The sequence below is a fragment of the Hoplias malabaricus genome, chromosome 14, assembly GCF_029633855.1.
Source record: "Hoplias malabaricus isolate fHopMal1 chromosome 14, fHopMal1.hap1, whole genome shotgun sequence".
In the NCBI taxonomy this organism is placed as follows: domain Eukaryota; kingdom Metazoa; phylum Chordata; class Actinopteri; order Characiformes; family Erythrinidae; genus Hoplias; species Hoplias malabaricus.
In genome coordinates, this window is record NC_089813.1 from 24,222,103 (window position 1) to 24,250,055 (window position 27,953).

The 27,953-nt window shown below is 37.9% G+C and overlaps 3 protein-coding genes across 3 annotated transcripts; 1 reads left to right on the plus strand and 2 right to left on the minus strand.

Moving 5' to 3' along the window:
- The first annotated feature begins 306 nt into the window (after positions 1-306).
- Positions 307-9,571, plus strand: slc35d2 (solute carrier family 35 member D2). The gene is made up of 12 exons (XM_066644612.1): positions 307-494; positions 1,524-1,557; positions 1,840-1,926; positions 2,076-2,143; positions 2,562-2,633; positions 5,474-5,542; positions 5,647-5,749; positions 6,788-6,880; positions 6,980-7,047; positions 7,142-7,220; positions 8,697-8,779; positions 8,903-9,571. Exons 1-12 carry the CDS (start codon positions 307-309, stop codon positions 9,063-9,065), a joined length of 1,107 nt encoding a protein of 368 aa, XP_066500709.1. The 3' UTR covers positions 9,066-9,571.
- A 171-nt stretch (positions 9,572-9,742) lies between these two features.
- Positions 9,743-14,943, minus strand: znf367 (zinc finger protein 367). The gene is made up of 5 exons (XM_066644613.1): positions 14,348-14,943; positions 13,013-13,163; positions 12,810-12,929; positions 12,486-12,624; positions 9,743-12,198 (listed from the first exon to the last, which is right to left on the minus strand). The coding sequence occupies exons 1-5, from the start codon at positions 14,621-14,623 to the stop codon at positions 11,946-11,948; spliced, it is 939 nt and encodes a 312-aa protein (XP_066500710.1). The 5' UTR covers positions 14,624-14,943; the 3' UTR covers positions 9,743-11,945.
- A 975-nt stretch (positions 14,944-15,918) lies between these two features.
- cdc14b (cell division cycle 14B) lies at positions 15,919-26,823 on the minus strand. Its single transcript, XM_066644070.1, is given in 17 exon segments — positions 15,919-16,483; positions 16,613-16,678; positions 17,744-17,800; positions 17,803-17,960; positions 18,102-18,218; positions 20,549-20,649; positions 20,918-21,080; positions 21,164-21,302; positions 22,099-22,329; positions 22,446-22,533; positions 22,637-22,699; positions 22,807-22,873; positions 22,998-23,074; positions 23,684-23,776; positions 24,273-24,348; positions 24,483-24,573; positions 26,541-26,823. Coding segments are annotated over 17 exon segments (1,911 nt in total). The 5' UTR covers positions 26,644-26,823; the 3' UTR covers positions 15,919-16,262.
- Positions 26,824-27,953: the final 1,130 nt, after the last annotated feature.

The following is a 27,953-nucleotide window of genomic DNA, read 5'->3' on the forward strand; positions in this document are numbered from 1 at the left end:
GTCTGGCTCTGTTTGAGTGACTGTTCAGAAACAAACTCTGTCTCCTCCCAGCGGCAAAGACTCTCATTACACCTCAAACACCTGAGACTCGAGTTTATTCAGATTAGAGCTCTATGTTCCAGTAAAACCACCGATACCAGTTTTGTCACCAAACCTGCTCTTATGAACAAAGGGGTGTTGTGTGTGGAGGGAGGTGTGTGTGTGTGTGTGTGTGTGTGTGTGTGTGTGTGTTGGGGGGGGGGTACAGTCCGACCACAAAAGCAGCGACAGGTTTCCTTTCCGGAAACGTCATGTTCTCACAGCAACATGTCCAGAAGAACTTCTTCTTTCACTTCACCTCCTTCTCCGTCCTCTTCTACCGCTTCGTCCTCTTTCTCTGCAGTCAGTTCTTTTTCCAGAAATGGACAGACTCTCAGGCTTTTCTCGGCTCTGTTTTATGCCGCTAGTTCCTTCCTCATTATCGTTGTCAACAAAACTGTTTTAACCACTTACCGGTGAGTGAGCTGCTAGCATTAACACTAGCACTGCTGTTAACTTTCATTATCCTACTGTCAAATATAATATTACACTAGCAAGGCGGTTAACTTTCATTATTATACTCTGAAACATTATTATTTTACACTAACACTGTTGTTAGCCTTATTAATTCACTAACACTTCTGTAGATTTGTATTCTTCACTCAGTACTGTAGACATTTATTATTATTAGCATTACTACTACAACCTTTACCATTTGAATAAATCTTAAATTAAAAATCACTAGAATTAATATTAACTTTCAGTCACAACTTAGTAGCACTGTCATTACAACTTACTAGAGTTCATGTTATCCTTCAATCCTGCCATTATATTAATACAGTGGTGTACAGTACAACCAAACACTGTTTAGATTAAATTTCCAATAATAGATAAATGACAACAGACAAAACCCAAGATAAGGCACATAGACAAAAAGTACAATCTTCATTCAAAACTAACTAGCATTATTGTTATTACCTGCCATTGCTATTCAATTCCATTATTTTTCACTGTCATGGCTATATACTTCCAGTACTATTCAATAGCATTACTATAATTTAACTAGCATTACAATACTAACTTTTACTGCTTAGTGTTGTCCATGTACATTCTTGTATCAAGAACAAAAAAAAAAAAAAGGACCAAAATTCCACTTGCAAACATTCAGCAAAACATTGGCAATCCTTAGTTCCCAAATGATTGAAAAGTGTAAGTAAACAGAGATCTTTCTCAACAGTTTTGGAGTATGTTGCAGACATCAAATTCTAAAATGACAAAATACAATCAAAATGTGGAACATCTTTCTTTGTAATTTGTTGAGCTCAATAAAGTTTCAATAAAACGTTCTAAATGCTTTTGGGAATGAGGTTGTACTACAGTCTGCTTTCTGTCATTGCAATCATGAAGTAATATGTTAATTTTGTTATTGATTTACTTTTGCAGTTGTTAACTTTATGCTTACAATGTGGTTGTGGCGCAACAACTAAAATATTACATTTTTACAGATTTCCTTCTTACACATTCCTTGGAATTGGACAGGTAAGTTTCTTTGTTGTACTTTTTGTTTATGCTCAATATAAGCCAAGACCTTAATAATCCATTAAGGAAATTGACTTGTAACAGCAATAAGTATAAATATAAAAAACAACAAACTATCAATAAGAATGCAAACACACACACACACACACACACACACACACACACACACTTGTGAGGGATTATTGTTGCACAGGGGAAATAAAAACATTGATCTTTGGCAGATAATCATGACTGTCAATAACCCTGCTGGTATTTAAAGCTTGTTTTTATTTTCTATCTCAGATGGCATTCACCATTATCGTCCTTTACATGGCCAAATTATGCAAAGCAGTCAGTTTTCAGGACTTTGACAAATCTTTACCCAGAAAAGTGAGTATTAATAATATTTAAACAATTATAATTATGACGGAAATTAAAAATAAATAAAAATAGGTCTTAATAATAATGTAAATGCCAAATGCAAAATAATTTTGGGAATAGCCATAACAAGTCTTCTTGTAACATGATGTTTTCCACAGATTTTTCCTTTACCTTTACTCTATGTTGGGAATCACGTAACAGGCCTGGGAAGCACAAAGAAATTAAGGTATGTTTTATTTAGAAAATGTTATATTCAGAGCATTAAACATAAATGCAGCTAATAAATTTGTCATTCCATTAAAGCCAGTATCAGGATATTCTATCATTTTGCCAACTATTGGTGTTTTTAATATTTTGACTTGTTTCACTTTCAGCAGACAGCGTTCAAAGGGAATGTCTTTTGATGATTAGATGCAAATTTCACAAAAAGATGTTAAATGGCAGGCCTTAATTTCATGCTGAACAAAGATGATTTGGTAGATAGAGGGGTTTATTAACAGCCACTTCTTATAATTCATGGTAATGAAAACATGTTAAAGTAACGAGATTTTACAATAATCTTAGTGTTTGCATTTTTTTCGTGGTAGCATATTTTGATGTGGCATATCTATAACTGACTTGTGTTCTATAAATCTACTTTACAGCTTACCCATGTTCACTGTGCTCAGAAAATTCACTATAATCCTGACAATGATTATGGAGGCAAAAATACTAAGGTATGTGTTAAGAAAAACCTGGAAGAACAAAGTCATTGCATTTCTTCAAAGAAACATTGAAGTCATTCATCTTGTCTGTCACAAAGTTTTCTAATCCAAAATGTTACATTAGTAGTCACTAATGATAATTTTACAACAAAGTCAGTGAGATGTTAAAAATGTGGAGGGAAAAAATTGACATAAGGAAAAAAAAATGTTTTTTACTTTGTAGTTCCATCATGGCTGTTGTTATAAGAACCAGAGTTCGCAATGTCCATAACACAAATACATATAATGTATTTGTCCTTCAAAATTACCAGAATGTCTTCCAGACATTCTAGCGAACCAGCCTTCAAGAGACATTTGGGCTTTGAGTTACTTTGCTGAGTGCACAAGGACTATATCTGGCCAAAACCACATATATGCTTCTTCTGGTTATTCATTGGTCGCGAGACAAGAGGTAATATTAAGTACCTCTTAAATTGTTGTTTAAAATAATGCTTAAATTGATATTATAAATAGGCCTGTCTTAATTACTACATAATCGCCTGATTGTTATTACATCTGATGATCACAGTCACAGGTCCAACAAACAGTCAGTTAACTGCGTTTCCATTGCTACAACTAAGGAGATATGAATAAGCAGACTGAGTGTAAGTTGTGCCTCAACTCTTTTGCTTATATAGTCTCTTGGTGGTCGTTGGTCTGTCCAAGAACTTTTGGTTTTTAAAACTGATCGAACAGTGTTCATCAAAACTCACTTATTTGTCATCCCACAACATAATGTGTCCTTAAATTGCTGCAAGAACCTGGTGATGATTGTGTTTGCTGATGTAAATGTAATCTGTGTTTACTGTTGGTGTGAAGAAGCAAATTGTGCAGTTTTCCCCCACAGGCTCCATTTCAAATGGCTCTATACTCCAGATGTACATAGCAATTAAAATACTGACTTCTGCACCTTAACAGTATTATGTAGTAGTATGTCTAACAGAGACATTTGTGATTAAGCCAGATGTGCACAGTTACTAATTGAAAGGGAGTAAAATGCACTTTGAGATTTGAGAACCACTTGAAGAGACATTTAGAAGTATTAAAATTTGCTCTTGCAAGAGATTTCCTTATATTTTCATAAAAAAATAAAATAATAAAGTACTCTATGCATCACCCAAAATTACCCAGGTTATTAATTTCATTATTTTGAAGCCTATGGACATAAATATTGTATTTATGTATGCTAACCTAGGTTAATTGGTCAACATTTCTGTGGTATTTCTGCAGTGTATACATACATTCTGTGTTAAATAATTCTGGTCTAGAGGTTCTGGGTTTGATGAAAAGCCTTGTGTCCTTTATTAGTCAGGGTCACATGGAAATCTTACATGACACATAGTAGATGTCACATTTTATGCCATTTTTCAAAACACACACTGTAAAAAATGTATGTGAATTTTACGTTGGAAAACTGTAAAAACGTGACAGTAAATAACTAAACTCTAAAAAGGTTGAAAACAGTTTCTGTAACCGTAAATACTTTTATCAGCCAAAATACACATATTTACATCTCTTTAATGTAAAAAATACATTATTTCACTGTTAGACGCAACCATTAAACCATTAGGGGTGGTACAGTATCCAAGGACTGGGAGGAGCTGAGACTCATTAGGGAGCTCCCAGCATGCCTTGCTTCTCCATATTTTCTGTGATTTTCAAAGTTGCTTTTTTTTTCTGTCTTTGAGACTTTTTTATTTTGGGTTGCATTGGGGTGATTATTCTGTGTTCTGTGTATGTTGTGATGAGATGTGTGTTGGTCAGGAAAGTTTACCATCAGCCTGTGTTACAAGTGCTGGAGCATGGCACCCAGATACTGTAGCTTTCCTTTGTCCTTTTGGCAATGCATCCTTTTAAGGGCTGAATATAGGATGAGGTTTGGCTATATCTAAATATGGCTATATCTCACTCTCCAGTCTCTTATTTGTTACACAATTTACATGTTAATTATATGGCAAAACAATGTTTCTTTGTTATTTTTATGTAAATACTATGATATTTTACCGTATGTATCTGTTTTTTAACAGAAAAATACTGTAAAAAAAGCAGTTCTTAAATGTAAAATATATGATTGCCAAAAACATGACCGTATATTTTACGGTGAAATTGTGGCAACCATGGCTGCCAGTTTTTTACCGTAAGTTTTACGTATTTTTTTTACAGTGCAGGGCATTACCATCAAGTCTAAATTACCCTCAATGACTTGTAATAAAAAGGATATATATTATATTATATTATAAATAACCATCATTCTTTTACTGAAATATGAGTGAGGCTTAGGTTATCCTTTTTGTGGATCTATGACTAAGTCTAGACATAGCTGGTCTTGTTTAATGCTGGTAACAATTTATGTTTATAAGATTACTTAAGGTACTGTTTTGCCTTACACCAACCTGCCTGAATTTCACGTAGTAGCTTTTTGTAGGTAAGCAATACATGCTTTGGGTGTCTGCTTCCTATCTCCACCACTAAATCATTCTTATTCCATGTGGTTTTCTAGAATGGCACTTCACATTAAACAGCTTCAAATGAGTCTGTTTATACCCTAATGATTGAATTATGCAGAATTCTTGATATTTGGTGGAATTCCCCTTTTATTCCTTTTGTTAGATTACCACTGTGTTCTTTTAATGTATATGTTATTTATTGTAGATCAGTCACTTTGTACCATCATCAATATTTTATTGGTCCTCAGATTACAAAGAATGAGTGTTTAAATTAATGAAAATAGACCCCAAAGTGTCAGGGATACTTCCGTTTTTTTTTATTTAGGCATGCATGCTATATTTTTCAAACCTCTAATTTTCTTATAGGAAAACATTTTCAACTCAGTTGGTGTGCAGTGTATTGGCCATTGTGTTTGGGGCCTTGGTTGCTGCAAGGTACAGTTATCTGTTCACAGCTTCATTAATCAGCATCTCAACTTTACCTCAGCAGTATGGTAAATTCATGACAATTTGTTTTTATTTTGTTTATATTGATACAGCTCTGACCTGGCATTTGATCCAGAAGGATACACTTTCGTTCTGCTCAATGATGTATTCACTGCTGCCAATGGCGTGTACACAAAGAAGAAACTGGGAATAGAGGTATGTATCTGAAATATTTTTTTTACAATAACTATTACACTGTGATTGGTAAGGTTTATTACATCATAACTACTGTTTAGTAATATATCATTTCAATAACCTTTTTAATAAACATAATTTTGTGGAAACCTTAACAGCCCTTTTTATTGTATGAATGTTAAATTGTTAATGGACAAAAATTACATGGAATAAATAAAACATAAATGTGCTAGAGTGGTGCACAGAAGAACCATGTTTGATTTCCTAAAGAACAATGTTTGAAAAGAGAACCTGTTCATTATGTGGAGGTTCAAACAAAGTTGCGTTTTAAAATGGATTAATTCAGAAGACTTTTACGTAAACCAAAATTGCTCTTATGTGGCAATTAAGTATTTGTGTACAGTACAGTAAAGTTAGATATATTCCCTTTTCATACAAAGATAGTTTGTAGAGATTTTGTAGATGTGAAGTTACAACATGGTGGCATGGTGGAGCAGTAGGTAGTGTCGCAGTCACACAGCTTCAGGGACCTGGAGGTTGTGGGATGAAGTCCCACTCCGAATGACTGTCTGTGAGGAGTTTGATGTGTTCTCCCTGTGTCTGTGTGGGTTTCTTCCGGGTGCTCCGGTTTCCTCCCACGATCGATAAAACACCAGTTGGTAGGTGGATTGGCGACTCAAAAGAGTCTGTAGGTGTGAGTTGTGTTTGTGAAGGACTGGCGCCCCCTCCAGGGTGTGATCCTGCCTTGCACCCAGTGATTCCGGGTAGGCTCCAGACCCACCGTGACCCTGAACTGGATAAGCGGTTACAGAAATTGAATGAATGAAAAGTTACAACATCAATTGAATTTTTCTCACACATTTTAAAAATATGTTAATAAATTATTTTATTTTAATATGTTGTGGCCATCTTCCAAAAACTGGTTTCTTTTTCCTAGGAAATGTGAAAACTTGTGAAAACTAACTCTGTATGTGGGGCCTCTCCCATTAAGTAAACACTGCATTTATCTATCGTCTATTAGCTCTGCCTTTGACTTGATGTATTTCTCTGCTTTCAAAGGGCCTTGGCAAGTATGGGATTTTATTCTACAATGCATTCATCATCATTATACCCACTGCGGTGGCAAGTGCCTACTCAGGAGATATGGAAAAGGTGAGTGGGGGAATGAAGGATTAGTTTATTATTATTTTGAAAATTGTCTACAGTTACATAACATTAAAAGACAAATAACAAAATATGTTGCCTTTTTAGGCCATTGCTTTTCAGGGGTGGTTGTCACTGAGTTTCGTCTTATTTTTTCTTCTGTCTTGTGTCATGGGGTATGTAATTCTTCTTTATTTCCTTTTGTGAGTCAAATGTAACTGTAAATAATTCTGACTGGTCCTAATCAATTTTGATGATGTATCTTTTCAGGTTCATTTTGATGTACTCCATTGTTCTGTGTAGTTACTACAACAGTGCCTTAACCACTACCGTTATTGGAGCAATTAAGGTTGGTATATACCTTTAATTATCCTCTTTTTCTCTGACTTTTTCTTTATTTTTACTTTTTTCAGACAAGTGTACATCAGTGATACAAGGAAGCAGCCACAATATAGATCAAATTTAGGCTGTAACACCCTCTGGTGTTAGCTTAACGGAATTGTAGTCAGTGGTTAACTGATAGAAATAAAACTGGTGTGGAACAGGTTCAAGTAGTAGTTAGTAGGTCATCATCATCATCATCATCATTATCTGTAACCGCTTATCCAATTCAGGGTCGCGGTGGGTCCAGAGCCTACCTGGAATCATTGGGCACCAGTCTTTCACAAGGCAACACAGACACACACACACACATTCACACAATCACACCTACGGACACTTTTGAGTCGCCAATTCACCTACCAACGTGTGTTTTTGGACTGTGGGAGGAAACCGGAGCACCCGGAGGAAACGCACATGGACACGTGGAGAACACACCAACTGCTCACAGACAGTCACCCGGAGCGGGAAACAAACCCACAACCTCCAGGCCCCTGGAGCTGTGTGACTGCTGCACCACCGTGCCGCCCTAGTTAGTAGGTGGGCGATTCAAACCCTGACAGGCTGATCCATGGGAGGTGTGGCTAAGCAGCATTCACCGTGAATGACACAGAGTAGCAAGAGTGTTTGAGGAAAACACCAGCAGATGTGCTAAGCTTCAGAGGCTTTTCCTTCACAGTTTTCTTTAGAGGGATTAGTAGATTGAAAGGGTGCCAAAGGCATCTGAACAAAACTGTTAACAAAAGGAAGAAAGGATTTCTTGTTAAAATGGGTTTTAATTTCAGTTGTTATAGTGGGGCAAATGATTGACATACTTTTTTTATATCCTTGACTTTAGAATATATATACATTTTGAGTAAGTACCTGCGAGTACAGACTAGTTGTTATTTAGAGCCTGTTTCCTTTACAGGGATTAAGCCTAGTCATAGACTGCACTATACTGTGAATACTGATTTTCTACTGAAAGGCATATGTAGTCCCCGAATGAACAGGCAACGGATTTAACTCCTGCTTGGTGTTTTTCTGGATTAGGATTTTTTTATTTTATTTTGTGCAATAAGAAAAAGCTTTCTAGCCAATAAACAGTAATAAAGCTGATTTATCAATTCCTAGTTGGTATTCACTCATTTTATTGTAGTTGTCCATGTGATTTAATTCTCAATGTCTTTTTTTCATTTAAAGTGTCATATGCATTGAACAGTAGTTGTTATTAATTATTTGACCTCCACACCTTTATGTTAGATGTTTGAACTTGTGATCTCGTTATTAATATTTTTAATGTCTCATTTAATTTAGCTGTTTTGTGTTGACTGGTGGAATGTTGCTTTCTCTTTTGAGCCTCAGTCTTACCACGGTTTCCTCCCTATGATTTTTAAGGAGTTTTTCCTTCCACTGTCGCACACATCTTACTCATTAGGGAAAATTACTTCTGCTTTTTTTTTTGTAGAATGTTGCTGTAGCCTACATTGGCATGTTTATTGGAGGAGACTATGTTTTTTCATGGCCTAACTTTGTAGGTCTAAACATTTGGTAAGTAACTGCTGTAATCATTCTAAAACGCTAATATTTTTGAAATGGGACTTGTATTTATTTATTTAGTACTGTTTCATGTTTTTTTTATTATTATTATTATTCTGTTTCAAACCCTTTCAGTATCTCAGGTGGCTTGATGTACTCATACCTGACTTTCCACAGTAGCTCTTCCACACAAACGGTTACTCAAGACGAAGACAAACTGCGAGTACATGTGGTAGAGGAGCTGCGGGACAGTGCCGAGAACCAAACATTATCAGATGCCGTTAAACCTACAATCTGAGATTGTTCCAATGCAGTAAATGAAGCTGCTATCAGGGATTATTGTTTACAACAAACTAACTGGAGTCAACCTTTAGGTACATTTCCCAATTTACTGTGATCCAACTTCTGGAAGCAGAGCTTTATTTTAACTTTCACTACAGACTGTAGGTACAACATGGATCATGTGTAACTACACTCTTAAACTATATGTATTTATCTTACATTTGCACGGTGACTGTGAAGTTAAAATGCTATAATGTATGTCCATATCATCATTATATAAAGTCTATGTGTTTCTGGAGATGTTTATGCTTATAATAAGAGGTTTAGTTTCTTGGTCAGCTGTTTAGCACTGTAAAATTAGTTCATGCACAATACAAAAAATTATGTACAAAAAATTATCCAGATGTGACATTATCATCTAGATTTTTGCTGTTATTTATCATTGAGGACCAAAGGCCAATCATACAGGCGATCATAAAGTTACTACAGAAGACATGATCTTAACATAATTATTCATAATTGTAACAGGCCTGACTTTTGAGATCAGATCAGATTCACTTTGATATTCATTAATATGCAGTGTACAGTACTGTCCAAAAAATATAGGCACCTGAGAATACCTGAAAAAAAAAAAAAAATATATATATATATATATATTTAATATATATATATTATTAAATATATATATTAAATACAATTATTTATTACAGCTAGTGATTTTTTCTATGTGAAAGTGTTGGTTTAAAGCTTCCTAAATCTCTCATGGCAGTCCAGTATTGGTTGTGGTTATAATCCAATACCTAGTTTAATAAATACTTCATCCATATGATCAAGAATACATGAAAACAAACCTTGTTCCTCAAACTAGTTTTTAGGGAAAAAAAATCTGTACTTACGTTTTTATATTTATTGTAATAATGTAATTTTATATAAACATATATTAAGAAGATAAATTGGTTAATTTACATCTCTAAGACGTTTGCACAGCACTGTGTATTTTGTCAAGATCATTTCTGAATGCATATTAGAAACAGATTTTGCCATACAAATACAGAAATGTCATATTTAAATACTTGAATATTTGTATCAGCGTCCTCAGTGGGTCAAGAGATGCTTTTTCTATAGCAACAATTACATATTTGATGTTATGAATGTAGGACATGTATATATTTCAATATTTATTTATAATATTTCAATTTGTTGCTGTATGGCACAATATTTACTATTTTTGTTTACATGAATACTGTAAGATGAATGTGTTCATTCAAAAAAAATGAAGTAATAAGTTTTCTGTACTGAGATTGATATAATGACGCACAAGTGTAGTCAGTCATTTATGGTATTTAATGAAAACCAGCAGTTCTAACACCAACGATTATCTACGGGAAAATGCCTTCTTTACACATTTATAATGTACTTTCCACAACAATATTTCCATGTTACAGATCTAACAACCTGATTTACATTCTATTGTCAGAATAAATCAAAGGCAGTCACAAAGGACTCAGAATTTAACTTAAAAGTATACTTTGTGCAGCTTACCAAGTGACTTTGAAATATATTAATAATATATAAAGAAACATACAATAATTAGGTGTACTTAATAAATCTACTTGTTATTGGATGTTCAATAGAAACAATGTTTTCCAGTTTTTTTTCCATGTTCACCAGATTATTTAGTAAATTATTTTCTTTGAACACTGACATCTGAGTTCATGTAACAAGCCACAGTTAACTAAATTAACAACCCAACTGGATCAAAGGGACTTGAATTTTTGAAAAACTTAAAGGAAAGTCAATTGATAAAGGCTATAGGAGATGAAACCCTTAATGTAGTGTTTCAGAATTCAACACACCACCTTTAGAACAGATTAAGTATCAAACTGCAAAACTCTTTGTATCGCCAAAACAAGTGCTATCTGTTGGTTGTAAGTGAAACCTTCTAGAAACTCCTACTGTCACAATTTGAAAGCTGACATAACCACTGAATTACCATTAACCCACTACTGAACTACTGATGTGTAAATGTACATGATTCATTATAGTATGTAACCACAAAGCACTGCTTTCTACAGTCTAGTATATAATTCTATTGTAAACTGGCAGGAAGGAATATGGAGTTTTCTAGTTTCTTGAGTTAGTCAATGTCTCTGTGAAATCTCAAACTGCAAAGCCTAAGGGTGACAGTAGGTGGCAGTTTTTAAAAAACAACAATGGTGTTAAATAAAATGTGCCTGAAGAATAGACTGAAGCAACAACAAAGGTCTATGTGCAGCAAATCATACTACTGTTAAATGTCAGGTGCAACTTATGAAAAGAGAGTAAGTTCACAGCCTTTCCTCTTGTTTGTCAACTTTTGCTTTTCGATCGTTGCCAAATACACAGAGCCAATGCTGGTTTCATCTTAACTGGACTGGTTATACCACTGTCAAATACTGAGTGCAGTATCTGATCTCACTCTGTATCACAACCACACACACCATTGTCCACCAATGTACATAACAAACAAAATGCTCTCAACACAAACTTGTATATAAAAAAAACTCGTTACCACAAAAAGTGCACAACACAACCAAAACAAAACGTAAAAATGATCCGTCTTTCTCTCTCTTTGATAAGCAGAAGGAAAAAAACATTCTTCATATAAAGATATCTACCATAGTAGCAGCCTAACGTTAAAACTTGAAGCAAAAAATAAGGTGCTTTTAGCTTATGCCAACCCCACAGGTGTACTGTTAGGCTGGAAATCCTAGGGTTGCAAACACTGGGTAAAACTGCTAGTGATGTAAGCGCTTAATTTCAAAAGGCATTAAGGGATCTCACTTAAAGTACTTTGCCTTCCTCTGGATAATACTCAGTATGTTGCAACCCTAGGCGATAGTTTACACTGGTGAATTCAGGCAGAGAGGTTGTTAGCCAACTCAATGAGAGCCAAAGCCCCATGGAGGCGCTCTCTCTGTTCTTGGAGGCGTCGTCGGGCCGCCCCACCCCCAGCGCTGCTCTTCCCCTCCTCTGGTTCCTCCTCTTCTGCTTCGTCAGAGGGCAGGAAGTCCATAGGGTCTTGCTGCTCCTGGTCCTCCATGGCAACCTTGTTCAGGGGTTTTCCTTTATTTGAGGCAGGGGTTCGCTGCTCTCTCATCTGCCAGTATCTGAGAATTAAGTATTGTTAGTTAATTTGCCTGTTCAATATCAATAACACATCTCTTCAATTAACAAAAAAATTTTTATTTGTTTATGGAATTGCTAAAAATCCTGCATGTTTTTATAAATTGAGGTCAAATTACAATCTCTCCAGCATCATAAGATAATGTGCTTTGGTAGACCAGACGCAGTCTCTAAAAGTGAAACTGAAAGTTCCTTTCTAATATGTGCTTTATGCTAATAAAAAGCTTTTTTTTTTTTTTTTTTGCTAACAAAAAAGTTGTTTTTGGCTTACTTTGCTAACCACTCAGCCACAGCCTTGTTGTCAGCCCCCTGGGATTTCCCTAACTCTCCTGTGGGCTCCTCCCTCTTCAGCCTGGCATATGGGTGCTTAGGACAGTGTCGATTGGCATGTGTAAAACGGCTTCCACATCCTAGTAGGAAAGCAAACACAAAGAGTGACAAAAAATATATAAAAAAAACTTATATATATAGTATAAAGTAAATATACTAGAAACTTTTATGTGGTACATGTGTCTATATGCATTCAAAAACCATCAGTAATACATAATAAACTATGATTACTGCATCCAAGTCATGTTTTGAAGCTTCTCCTCACCTTTCTCTGAGCAAACAAAGGGCTTCTCCCCGGTGTGTAGGCGCTGGTGTGTTTTCAGCTGGCCGCTCTGGACGAAGGCTTTCCCACATTCTGGGAAATCGCACAGATAAGGCCTCTCACCTAAAACAAGAATGAAAGAGGTGAGTTTTCTGATACTTGCTCCATCTGCACGGGCTAAATTTGGCCAGAAGACTGGGACTTACCTGTGTGTGTTCGTTTGTGTGCTTGCAGTGACTTTTCTCTGGGGAAGACTCGGTTGCAGATATTGCAGCGGATGCGACTGGTGGAGTTCTCGCCTTCGTTGATAAGTTCTCGGACGGTGTCGGCTCGTGGACGGCCTCTGCGTATCCCGTCCTGAGACAAGACACGAGATTAAATGTCAGTATCCAGACATGGTAGGCCAATGCTTTACCAGAACCACACAAGTATATACCTTTATTATAGACATAAATCTCATTTTTATTTCCAGGGGGGAATAAGACCAAAATTAAATGCATGACACTGGTTTCAAATCATATATAACTATAACTATGTATGTATAAAGAGAATGAGCTGGAGCCCTGTATGACACTCCAGAGGACTGACATATTTAACGGCTTGTGTATAATTACATCACACATGCAGTTATTGCCCTATTTCATCAAGGAATAGCAAGCGGGCTTTTGTTTTTACTGTATATTTTACTCCTCTACTTCTTTGTAAGCCATTCCGTGTGCTTTTCTTCTGCACTCTTATAATGTCCGCTGCTTTTTGGCGCGCAACGCTGACGTCATTTGAAAAGCCAGCTGCTCTCGTATTGAGGAGGGTTTTTTAAATCCTTCTTAAACGCGGGCCTTTTACAAATTTGTTCTTATAGGGGCGCAAAATATTTCTTCAGCTTGTTTTACACAACACTAAAAGCATCGAAAAATGTCTATTCGTCTGATTACTAAAACGTTTTTCCAAATCACTTTTCAGAACACTCTCCAGAACTTTCTGGACGTTGTTGTGAACGGTCTGTATCTAGATACACACACAAGTGCTCTCAGTGCTGTGCTATAACTAACACCTCCTCTGCTACAGCCATTGCCACGGGTTTACAATGTACATTGTCTTCTATTCTTTTGAAAAGTAAAAATTAATGTAATTAAAATTGGTAAAACCATAGAGGCACTTTCACTTTAAGCAGGTTTCACCAGTTCAACCTAAAACAGGCGTCTGACTCGCAACGAGCAAACTAACATTTTCCATCTTAAATGGTCTAGCCTTAACAATTAACTACATTTGTATGAACCCGAGTTTACTTTGGAGTGTGTATTTGGGGTGAATAACGGCAGTTTATTCAACCGCTTATTGCCGCTAGAAAAAAAGTTTCCGGTTGCCATTTTCCCGAGCTGTTTCCAGTTTCAGGGTCCATTGTTATTACACATTAACTAACATGCTGTAACACTCACGGTTATGAACCGTTGCTCCTAACCGATTTTTTTGTCATATTCAAATTGATAACGAGACAAAACCCAGATTTCTCTAGTCGCTTTCTTTGTGAAGAGCACGGTTACCTTTAGTTGGTCTGCGGCTGTAATGTCGGAGTCCGAGGCGGAGTTGTTTCGGGTCGGAGACGCGGCTCCGCTCCCGGATCCCGGACTTAGAGTCACATTGTGGGCATTTTCTCCCCATCTCCACGGATAGACCATAAAGTCACTAAAGCCGGGGCTGGTGGGCATCACAGAGTCCACAGCTTTAGGCTTTATAGGGGTGGTCTTGATAACAGAAACCAGGACCCTTTTTGGAGAATCGTTACAGAAAATAACTTGAGGGTGCTTGCTGTCAGCCATGGTAGGAGAAAAATATAAAGCCTATAAAAGGCAATAAAAAGTTGAGAATCTTTCAAATGTATCACAGCTTTTAAAGTCCTCCACGAAAGGTTTGCAGGTAACAGAGTAGCCGCAGAGCGAGGGAAGTAACGTTATCCAGTGGGTTTCAGCGGCCGCAGGAGTCAATTAATCTGGAGTGCTGCAGAGAGGAGCCGAGACTGCAAAGAAGAATTCATTTCCAAACAGAAAAGGCAAAGAACGACATAAAATGTAATATCTCCAAATATGCAGAGGTACTTTCCGCCCTTCCCGCTGTCAGGCGCCAGGCTCGTTATACTGACCCGACCTCACTGCCACTTTTCCCGCGTTAGAAATCGCGCCCGAGCGAGTGGGGGCCAATCAGCGTCGCGGATGTTGCAGAAGCAGAAGGGCTCAAAGATCGAGGGCGGCCAATCGCAGGTCTCGAACAATCAGCCTCGCCTCTGATTGGTCAGGGGAGTCTGGACCAATGCGGTTTAAACACTTTAGAACGCGCTGCTCTTGATGGTCGTCTCTCCACCAATAGCCTCGTGCCTTTCGCCTCCCGCGCGCTCTAACGGATGTTTACGCTCCTGTTTAAAGGGAAAGGAGGAGGAGGCTGGTTATGCAAGAAAACCGCCAAAGCAGCATTTACATTTAAACAGACGCTAAACTGCCCTGCCACACAGTTAATCAAGCTACCCTTATCGTCATGCGTAGTTTTAAATATCCGCCGGTGTTAGAATTAACCTGCCCCAGCTGCGTTTGTTATTACACAGGCCCAGCCACATCACGATTTCCTACATTAACACATTTCCTGATACTGTTTCTTGACTAACACTGTGCTCGAAAATAAGTTCAGTTTTTGACTGATGAATTAGGCTGAATTTAAAACTCCCACTGAAATCCTTGCTTATACCCATAAAACCCATCTCTGTCCATCAAAGTCCAAATGGAACAGATATAACTAATTTTATATAAATATATATCCACAGTGGTTTAACAATAAACCAGCGCTAACTGCATTTGAGGAAACACCTGTTAGAACATTGGATGTAGCCACATAACGGCAGTAATTGACTAGCAATTATCTTCAGCACAGATCCTGACACGTAAACCGTATTGTCTATGAAAACGAGCTTTAAATCACAATGTAAACCAAGACATCAGTAGACTAAATACAAAATTTAACATTTAAAGGAAGTTTTATGGTTCTAGAAGCTTTACAATGTTAGTCATGCAATAAATAAAATAAAATTAATAAAAAACTCTTTACACCATTTGAGAATGAAGGATTTACTTTAAAATACATGTGATGATTCAGATCCTTTCAACAAACTTTTAGTACATAATATATAAATGGTGATAAGAAAATAAGTAGCATGTTAAGACATGGATGACAAAAACAAACTTAAAATATTTACAAGTAAATATTTACAACATGTCTTACATTTATCAAATAATAGCATATATACAGCTTTCAGCTGCCAAACAAAGGTTGCTAAAGAAAGCATTTTTTTCACATCAGTCAGTTACAGAGTGGTATATTATTGACCGCACAGGTCACTGAAAACATTATCGGAGTAAATGGAATTAACAAGATATTGTACAAGTCTGATCCCATGATAAAATAAACAAGAGTTTACACCACATTAGCAATCCAAAGAAAGCTCCCTTTGTTTTTCAGGACAGTATACTTATCTTTCCTGTAAATAATATGAATTCTTTGTATACTCCATAAACTGTTTTGACTTGCAGACATAGAAAAATACAATAAAAGTGTAGACTTCACGAAGGAACTCTCTTGGGTCTTCAAAAACTGTTTAGCGGAGTAGAGGTGCTCTTGCTTTAGGGATGGCATGACTGGGAGGAGAGAGAGAAAAATGAAATTAACATGTAAAGAACTGGTATTTAATTAACATTAGCACATGATAACAGTTACGTGTGAAGGAGCAGTAAGAAGCCAGAAAGGGAAAGAAAGAGGTGAAATACCATATTCTTGTAAAGCGCATTGATTGCAAAGAGGGTAGAGTTTTCCTTCTTCTGGAAACTGCTCTTCTGTGATTCAGAGAGTGGTTAGAGTGAAAAAGAGATATACATACATGCTTGTTAAAACTAGATATTAAAAGGTGATTTAATCCGCTATATGGAACATAGAGAAACTGCATTATAAAAAAGGTACTAAAAAGGCTCTTGTTCAATGATGGGTACAGCTAGTGGTGAAACAATTATTAGTTGTCAACTTTTATGATTTCAATTCCAAAAACTTGGGACAATAAAAAATGCAAATAAAAAACAGGAAGCAATGATTAAGTGCATTTATCTGTATTTAAACAAAAATAAACAATACTAGAATATTCATATTTTCTCTGTGTTGTAAAACTATCCTTGTCCCAAAGTAATATGTGAATACATTTAAATACAAGGGCGGCACGGTGGCGCAGCAGGTAGTGTCGCAGTCACACAGCTCCAGGGGCCTGGAGGTTGTGGATTCGATTCCCACTCTGGGTGACTGTCTGTGAGGAGTTGGTGTGTTCTCCCCGTGTCCGCGTGGGTTTCCTCCGGGTGCTCCGGTTTCCTCCCACAGTCCAAAAACACACGTTGCAGGTGGATTGGCGACTCGAAAGTGTCCGTAGGTGTGAGTGTGTGAGTGAATGTGTGTGTGTCTGTGTTGCCCTGTGAAGGACTGGCGCCCCCTCCAGGGTGTATTCCCGCCTTGCGCCCAATGATTCCAGGTAGGCTCTGGACCCACCGTGACCCTAAATTGGATAAGCGGTTACAGATAATGGATGGATGGATTTAAATACAAGTCCAAAAATTTTCTATTCATGGTTTGCTGTTTTTATTTGCATATCACAATGTCCTAATTTTTTTTTTGATTAGAATTGTCATTTGTATAAAGAAGACTGCTGATTGTTTTCACAAACACTAGACACCCTCAGAATATGCACAAGTAAACAAAGCAGACAGAACTGTAAGTTAAGCATTGAGAGGACCTATAGCCATACCTGCAAGAGTCATGCAGAAAGTCAAGTAAAGTGCCTTGCAGCTTGCAGATTTTTTATTTAATTTTTTTTTAACTGTTTCAGAGGGCCAGCCTGCAGGGGGCTGCTATTAACTTACTAATTTGTAGAGTCAGGCTGTGGCCATATTGTTGTGTTGAGGAGGAAACTGAGGCTGCTCACTGTTGATTGGGCTTACGTGCTTTAAGTTTGAATGGTTGCCCATGCCATTTGTAGCCATAGGGCTTGGACTGACTTCAGAGAACTCATGGTTCTTTTCACTGGCCATTACATGCAAGTTGCCTAAAGACCTGGCAAGTCTGGAATGTAAGACTGGGCTGTCAAAGGAAGGGAATAGATCATTTGAACAACATTAAAAGCAAAATTGTAGCGCTGCAGTTTTTTTCTAGTCATCACATGTTGACATAATTACTCACTACACCTCAGTTGCACGTATTGCTTGTTGGAAAAACACCAACCTGTTTGTTCTGTTGGGTCCAAGTGAGGTTCTGGTTCTTTTCCTAACATCCACATGATCGGACGGATTCTGAGATTTGACAGATTTACAGCGTTGTGAACTTGATTGTAGAATAATCCTGCATAAAAGAGAAAACATCAAACAAAACAAGTCTGCCAATCTGTTCAGTAACATATCAAATTCAGGCTAGCTGTCAAGTTACCTTAATGAGTTAGATGTTGACCTTGTGTGAATTTTATTCTCCTCTAAGCTGCAGCAAAAATATATTTCAGTACGTGAGGAAAGCAGAGCACAGAGCAGAAATGGGTCAAAGCTAGCTGCAGCCATCTGATGCACCCCTGCAGAGCAAGTCAAAGGAATGCTGGAGTATCCTCATACAAAACAAATGCAGGGATGCGTTTCAGAATGAGTTCTATGCCTCACCATTAACCCCTCTGTGACCACAACCTCTTAAATAAATTGGATCACATTTGCTACAAATATTAGAGTCAGCTAATGCACAGTGAACAGAGAATGTATACAGATGACAAACTGATGAAAGATGAAAAATAATGCAATACTGGAAAATGAAACCTATGTATTTTAGATCACTACATCATTGCACCACAAGCATCTTCATTTAATACCATCCTAAATATGGGATGGTTAGAGCCAAAAATAACATTGTGTACAACACTGACAACAATTGCTATACATAAAACGTATGTTTGTCTTGACAAAAAAACCTATAAAAGGAATGTTGTTCAGACTGGAAAGGGAAATGACAAAGACATGAGCACACTTACAGCATTCCAAGTCCAGAGAGGGGTAAGTGGTACAGGCGGGGAGGGATCAGTTACAATCCTAACCCGTCTATACAGTAATGGAGGACGGAAGAGGGGAAGCCAAATAACAGCCACCACAGGACAAGGCTACAAAGTGAAGAAACCAGCATAGCTACCAGCCATCTAGACATTGGGGGGGGGGGGACATTTTAAGTAAAACAAAAATAAGGAAGGACAGACAACAGATTTCCAGACAAGAGACTTCCTCTTTTCTCCATTGCACACTCGATCAAGCCTAGTTTAACTTTCAGTATGTCAACCAAGCCTCTTCTGCATTAATCTGGAAAGAAACCAATTTAATTGGACAATATATTAGTTGTCACAGGTCTTACAATATTCAAATGGTTGACTTGAGCTGATCCAGTCTGCAACTCTGTGGAGAAAAGGGGGATGCCTGAGGCAATACCACCATAAGCTTGCCTCAGGAACCTTACAATACAGGGCCATGCATTCAAGATGTTAATGCAAACTGTCATGCACAGAAAATTGACAACCGAGCAATTCCCACATAAAGGCATCATGCATGTCAAACAATATGGTTAGAGCCTCAGGTGTTGATGTTGTTTAGAAAGAAGTGCTAGTTTTTGCATTATATTAAACCAGTAATATGAATTGACAGGAGAGGGGCACAAATGCAACACAAGGTTTCTGGCTCTAAGGCTTCTCTTCAGGAAAGTAATCTCTCCAGCCCATCTCTCTGAACTTGGGATGATACAATTCATGTCCGTAAAGCATCTCTTAGCATGGCTTGTAGTGTGCCGTATAGTGTTTTAAAATAACCCCATCATACAAGCATAATGTAATATAGTTGTCTCCCATATTGCATAGCATCACAGCAACCAGTAGGTACAGAGCAACTAAATGTAAGCACAAGCTGCCTTTCCACAAGAGCATTCAATACAATCCAAAATCCATAAAAGGACACATTTGTTATGACAGTTAGGCACCAGTGTTCCAGCAACTGTATTTCAAGAACCACTGCTGAACAGTGATAGATGAAACACCTATATTTCAAATCAGTTGCTTTGAGTATATGAATGAAAAAAGGTTTTCAATATTCTGAGCAGCTTGTAAGCAAATTATAAAACCAGTAATCAAGCAAACACTAAGGCAGCCATACATTCATTATCACAACTGCTTATACTGGACAAAGACACCACAATCTAGGCAGTACTTACCTCCAAGATACAAAACCTGACTGGCACTCACTGAGAGTCCAGGTGCCCCATGTCTCTGCTATCTTTGCAATGCCAGACAACACTCAGGCCATAAAGAGCCCAGCAGGCTGCAGCATTTTACTATCGTTTGCCTGCCGTGCGATAAAAGGCTTTTGGAATCTCTGTCCTTTTTTTTTGCACTTTTTAACTATTCAGAATACGTGGATCATGATGGGGTTCGGTAAAGTCTAGTGAGTTTTTTTTAAATGATTACTTATACAATCCATGCAATAACTCATTAAAAAGAGAACATTTCCAGTATGCAAACAAAATGGGTCTGGGGCAAGATGGAGGGGAAATGAATCCTAATTTCTCTCTGTCTTGAAATTCACATACAACAGTCCCACAAAACTGACTGACTACACTTGTACACAACAGGTCCATAGGAAGAAGATTGAGATACTTACGATAAAGAGCCCGTAGATGACCTGGACTGCCGTTTACTCTTTAGTGCTCTCAGTTTGTCACCTTGTGTGAGGCCACTACGCTCCTCTTCTTCATCATAATACTGAAGAGAGATGAATGAACGGCCCATACATACACTTCATATGCCATTTACTTTTCAAAGCACATTAAGCAACATTATAGAATAAGAGCAGGTGAAGAAATCAATAATATAGAGTTATCACTAAGTTTTTATACCCTGGTTTATATCACACTTCATTTTGAGCTCCAAAAGGTAATTACACTAAATTGTATGGATTTAAATTGTTCACAAACCTATCCCTGTTCAATTCTAACCCAAGTTTGTCACTGAAACTTTTACAGTTACTTACAATTTCAGTTTTCCTCAGTGCATTATTCTTGTTTGAGCCATTAATGGAGATATCATCCACCCCAGAGAGTATGCCTGTGACTGCTGTCTTGCTTGAGCCATTTTCCAGCTCACTTAGCTTCTGCCGGTATAAATCACCCTCTGTCCACAGACTGGCCTGCTTGCTGTTGGATAATACCAAAGGGGATAGTAACCATTAACCATCTTTGTAACATGAGAACAAGCACTGGGTTATATTGGTACTTACCCCTCAATAAAATTCTGCTGTGGTCCAATCACTGAACCTGGTCTACAAATTCTGATCCAGGCAATGGCTTCCGCTGCAGTCAGTCTGAAGTGCTTCATCATGTAACATGCTATCAGTGTTCCAGTGCGGCCCAGGCCAGCTGAAACCCACACAATCAGCATTTTAAAATGCAAGTCCATAACAGACCTTTCTAATTCTAATCAAGATCTCAACTGAGAGGGCCACTGAAAATCGATGAACTTTGCCATTTGCAAATTTGTTATAGTCAAAAACAGTCCCAAATATAATGCTATACAGGGCTGTCTTGGTGAAATTTAACTAAATTTATCCTTATTCTAGTGCTGCACTCTGTAACTTGCCCAAACTGTTCCTTTTGAGGCTGCTCCATGACTTGATGCTGGTGAAGGCAGTTAGGAGTTGATAGGTAGCTAGATGAGATCTCAAATTCAATGTATTTCACTGTTTCTTTCTAGCACAGATTTTGCATATTGCCTCGTCTAAATGTTTTCATTTGGTTGAAAGCCGAAATGCTCCCAAACCTGCAAAGTTGCGGCTAATTTTGCTGCCATTGTGTCCGTTATATAAAATGAAGACAGGCACTCAGCCGCAGAAGTTCAGATGTTAACAGTTGAGAAAAACTATGCTTAAGGGTTTTTTTTTCACCCATAAATGCATGATTTATAAACATTTATTTAACATTGATTACACACACTAAAGTGCAAAACAAGAAAGACCATACAAAAAAGGGAAAAACGTGTATACATAACATTTGTTTGGTTGGTAAATAGCATAGTATTACCATATTGTGGTAATTGCAACAGCCCTATGCTATGAGAATGATTCATTAAGTGCATTTATTTAGCATTTTTGAAATGGGAAACAATTATTGAAATTAACTGAAAATCTGGTTGCAATCATTTAGTTGCTCATCTTACCTTTACAGTGCACAGCTATAGCACCATCAGCATTCTCACAGATGTTCAAGAACTTAGTAACAATGGCATCGTTAGGTGTGCTCCCGTCAACAAAGAACAAGTCATGATGGTCAAAACCCATGTCTGTAAATCGTTTGGCATCATACATTTTTTTGTTTAGGCGAATAACACTGGTTATGTTGTGCTTCCTGAAGTATGGGAAATATGCCTCAGGAGCATGGAGTGGGTAACCTATGGAAAACAATACACGGGATTACTACAAAGTTTACTGAAAAAGATCTGACATGCCAATAATTCTAATACACTGGAGTATAAGCAAATTATCCAAGCAACATTTTTAAACATACCATTCTCAATTTTACTCTTTGGATGGGGACCACTAAAGGCCAAAAATTTCCCTGGAATAATCCAGTTGAAATCGCCATTTTCTGCTCTCTGTGTGAAACAGAGTTGAACTCATTGACACACATTCTGATAACCCAAGGTTATTTTATCACCACTTTTCTGGATCAGAGCAGGATATAACAAGTCATTTTACCTCATAATGCTCATATTCCTCCACATCAAAGTTGGAGAAATCCAGCCAGCCAAAGTGCAGAGCCTGCAGAAAGGACAAATACAAATATTGTGAAGACATGCAGCAATTCACGGTAACATAACTGGGTCAACAAAACTGCAAGAACAAATTTAACTAAGAACCTTTGTTACCTTATGTACAGCACGTAAACAGTCCAGGATGTTTAGATTGTACATGCAAGTTCCAAATGATGCATCTCTGAAGGAATAAGGAATAAGCAAGTCTTACTACTGACATGAGGTTTTTTAACTGCATAGATAAAATGCTCAAGTTTCAGTGCATGTTCAAAGTTCCCATGCAATGACATAAAAAAGCCAATTACCGAAAAGGAAGGTAAGTGGCATTTCGGGACAGTAGTAGGTTATAAGCTTCCTCTGGTGTTTTCTGGAGATGCATCACCTTAGGGAGGAAAAATAGGAATTTATTAAATACTAAGCAAGTTCTTGTTCTGCTTTACAATTTCATACATTCAGTCATTCATTGTCTGTAACCGTTTATCCAGTTCAGGGTCCAGAGCCTACCCGGAATCACTGGGCACAAGGCGGGACCACAATCTGGAGGGGGCACCAGTCCTTCACAGGGCAACATACACTCACACCTATGGACACCTTTGAGTTGCCAATCGACCTACCAGTGTGTGTTTTTAGACCGTGGGAGGAAACCAATATGGACACAGGGAGAACACACCAGACTCCTCACAGACAATCACTGAAATCATTTTACATATTCTTGCTTTTTATTCAGTTTGGTTTCAGTACATAAAATTTACATTTTTTTTTTTTTTTTGGAGCATTTGCAAACTTGCCCAAGAATAACTGGTTGCATACAGGACAGCTCTAACCACTACACTAACTAAACACTTATGTTGACCCTGAGAATGAGTGACCAACATCAATCTATGGGAACACAGCCAAATGTTTTACCCTTGTTCCACTGACCTCAGATTGCACATATGAACTCTGTTACATATGACCGACTTGAACACAGTTCAAATAATTTGATACTCACCGCATAAGAGCCTATCAAATAGGCAGCATTAGCTTGTTTCTTTTTGTCCCCACAAGTGTAGAACACTATTTTCTTTTTGGCATGTGCAAAAGTCTGTTTTAAAGGAAGAAAACAAAACAGAGAGAGTCACAAGAGTAACTCTTTCTTTTGTGTGCATCTTTTGTAATGAGGGCGGCAAATTGTATTTATGACAGTTTGGGCTCTTAGATCCGCTAGCTAAAGAATATTCCATGCTATAACAAAACCTTAAATTCTTTAAAAACTACTAATGTGCAGACAGCCATTACCCTGTAGAAATTCACTAAAAGTAGGTCATATTGCTGAAGCTACCCAAACACTCAACAACCACACAGGAAGATATAAAGAGCAAACAACAGCGTATGATAATGAGAGATTGTGTTGTTTCAGGCTAGATTAGAACATATTTATTGTGTCCAAAACACCAATTGTGTGAACAATCCAGCAATTTCTTCTGGTATCTGCCTAATTTTATATATTTTATACACACAGACACACCCATATATACATACACACATCGATCATGCATGTGGTTGGATAAGTTTGTGACAACATGATAGCAATCCTTTACCTTCAGCTTCTTGTTAAGCTTACAACAGAAACGATAAAACATTGCCAGGTTGAGTGGACCAAAGTCCGCATAAAAGCTGTAAATAAAAAGAGAACAGTTTTACAGTCTCAAAGCATCTATTTATAGTTAAGCCATGTATTACAAAGGATTGAAATTGTATGAATAAAACATGACTTGTTCTCCATTTATTTTCATCAAAACAGCTCTTACTTCTCATATGAAAGCTCCTCGTCTATGCAAAAACAGTGTCTCTCAGGTGTGCTCCTCAACTTCTGATTAAGGATAGCAAAATAGAGCTGGTCTGGAAAATTAAACAAAGTGTACAGAAACTAAGAGGCACTAAAAATATAATGTGTAATGTAATACAGCAGTATCAACAAATTTCCTCCCACAAATCAATGGTTATGATTCTCTATTCCACAAAACACAAACCACTAATCTACAAAGAGAATGTTTTAGTTTGTTTTACATTAAATGCATCGCTCAGTTTAAATTAATTACACAAACTAAATTAATATGGATTAATATACTAAAATAACAACCCAGGAAAGTCAAATTCACCTCATATTTAGGATATTTCAGCACGGTGCTTATGACCAATAAAATGTCAGGGGAAATTTGGTGCTTCTTGTCTTTGTTTAAGTTGCTTAAGCTGTCTTAATCGTCTCGCCTGATTTGTTATTTCATTGTCGGAAAAAGGTGAGGTTACATGTAATTTCACTAAAATCATTGTAAATGTAACTTCAAAGTGTACTGTATTTTGAAGTCCAGTTGCGTCCCAAGCTACACTTTCTAAAGCTACTCCAGGGTACATTTATTTTCCAGCAGAAAAGATCACTATACATTAAGATATTTTTCTCATATTTATTAAAAAATTTTCTTCGATTTCTGCTAAGGTTATATCACTCGGATTAGCGTAAGGTTCAAGTAAAATATGTTTAGAGCTCACTGTGTATTTGATTTTGTACATTATGTTGTTTCCTCAAGTTAAAAATCTAGGAGATCGTGTGAAATATAAGAGCTGAGCTAAACATGTGCTTTAATAATCACTCCAGACACTGAACAAGAGCAGCAGATTTGAATTGGCGTCCCGGAAGTCAGGTCTCGACGGAGACTGGCCACTTTTCGGACAATGAAACATTAACTTCGCTTGAAAAGAAATCCCAACACCCACCTTTGATGAATTCGATGCTGTTTAGAGGATCGCGGTTCTCTTTAGACATCTTGACTCTGTGGATTACTATTTGAAGGAAACTAACAAGATCTATGAAGCTGCGATAGTTTGCAGGCAGTGTATTTTAATATAGCGTACGGCGTTTAAGTAAAGCTTGTAAAAAATCTTTCAACTTCCACCAAGTCGTCCGTAAGGTCCCAAAAACAAAGCTGGATGTGAATGTTATCCTTCGAGACCTTCAAAACTTTACAGAGACTCGTGACTTTCAATCTCATAATAACAACGATGCTGGATTCAAACGGCTGGATTTAAATCTGCAAAGCTGTCCTTTACTCGGCGGGGCCTGGCTTAAACAGCACTAGAACTTGTTACTGCGCAGTTGTAGCCCGTTGCTTAAACGCTATTGGTCGAGCCGCACTTGAGACACGTCAATCATGTTAGGCCCGGCCCTAAGAATTTTAAGTTCGCCAAAGAGGGCATAAGCGATTCTAACTGGAACGTTTCCCAAGCCGTTGCTAGGAGAGAAACTCGTACGAGCCAATAGAATCGCGCTCGAGTGAATGCTTTGATCCTCGAGTTAGGAGCTGGTCGTCCAGTGATCTCTGAGGCTCGTCGATAGAGTCGAGCACGAAGCTGCTGCTCAGGCCTCTGCGCAGACTTCTCGCCAAAGGAAGGAGACCTCGTTCAGACAGTCACTTTAGTTCCAGACTGGTAACACACTGACACCTGGGGTTATAACTGTCCCTCCACTTTAAAATGTAGCTGACCACTATTCTTTTGTTTGGAGAAGCGTTTCAAAGAATTGCCCAATAGCTACAGTAACAGAAAACTGTCCAGAGTCACCGAGCCCCTTGTACTAAGAGCTATATAGCTACAATCTCTACACAAGAGTTTCACAGTCCCCACAGAGAGTCACACATGCTATGGCAAAATGGCGATGAAGCATAAAGTTTGTGTTAGGACTGTGCTCAATTTACTGGTACTGACACGTATTATTATTGTTGGCTCACCAGCTAATAGTCTACGTGTCTCCTGTCTTCATCAGAACGCTTTCATTAACAGCCTCCAACACTGTCAAGGGCGAGTGTATTTACCTGTTATAGCGATGTAAATGTCAGCCTTGGACTCCGCCTCCTCTCTCTTTGCAGCACAGAGCCTTTTTCTGGACTCAGGTCGTCGCTCGCTCTTGCGCTTCATTGCTGCCTTCTTTTCACGCGTTCAGAGCTGCGGTTCCGGACTCGGTTCGGCGGGGCTCGTTCGCACGGCGGTGAGGTTCTGGAACCGTGTGTCCTGCATGCTCATTCAGGCTGTCGTCCTGCAAAACCTACCGCCACTTGATACTGTTTCTTCCGAGGCTTTTCTCCCACTGACGTCTGCAGGGCAAGTTTCTGAATCCCCTCGCAGTGACGTCATCTGCGCCATCCACTGGAGGGGCAGGGACGGTGAACTAGGGGGCAGAAGTTCCTTTTAGGCAATTTCCTGACACCCAGAGCTAGAACAGCACGCTAATCGAACCTATTTCCATTACATGAAAAAAAAGATAACCTTTTAGAAGATCAAAAATAATGAGAAAGTTTCTCTGATGGTAATGACGCAATCGATGTAAAACATAACAATGGCTTAGCATCTCAAAATGGCGATGTTGTATCTTATTAATAAGAATGTTTCTCATTAGGAGAGACAGGGCTTTATTTTTCGAAAGGAAGTAATGATTATGAGGAGTTAAGTCGTCATCTCATTTTTATGATGTAGCAAGTCATAATTATGTGGTGGTAAGGAACTATCTCATTTTAATAATTAGACTAAGTATAGAAAAGCAATTCCCAAAGGAACTACAACATTGGCAAGACGAAAATATGGGTTTTTGACTTTAGGGGTATTTATGGTTAGGTGAAATTTGTGAATGGGAGGTATGTATATTGAGGTGGCATTTGCCTACAAGATGCCTACAAGACAAGTAAGGTGAGGGTGTTAATTGCCAGTGAGAGAGGTAATTATGTTGATAGTCCTGATAGATAATACTGATAGATATTTGTCAGTAAGAGGTATGAATGGTGAATGTGGTATTTGTCATTGAGAAGTATGTGTGGTGAGTAGGGCTCTCCCATATCGTATAATTTGTGATAATATCGCTATAAATTTTAAAAAGATTAAATAAAATTAATGGGCGGCATGGTGGCTCAACAGGCAGTGTCGCTGTCACACTGCTGAAGGATCCTGTAGGTTCTGGGTTCGAGCCCCTCTCCGGGTGACTGGCTGTAATGGATTTGGTGTGCTCTCCCCTGTGTCTGCATGGGTTTCCTCTGGGTGCTCCAATTTCCTCCCACAATCAAAAAACACATGCTAGTAGGTGGATTGGCTACTCAAAAAAGTGTCCATAGGTGTGAGTGAATGTGTGTGTGTGTCGCCCTGTGAAGGACTGGTGCCCCCTTCAGGGTAGGCTCCGGACCCACCGCAATGCTAAATTGGGTAAGTGGCAACAGACAATGAATGAATGAATAATAAAA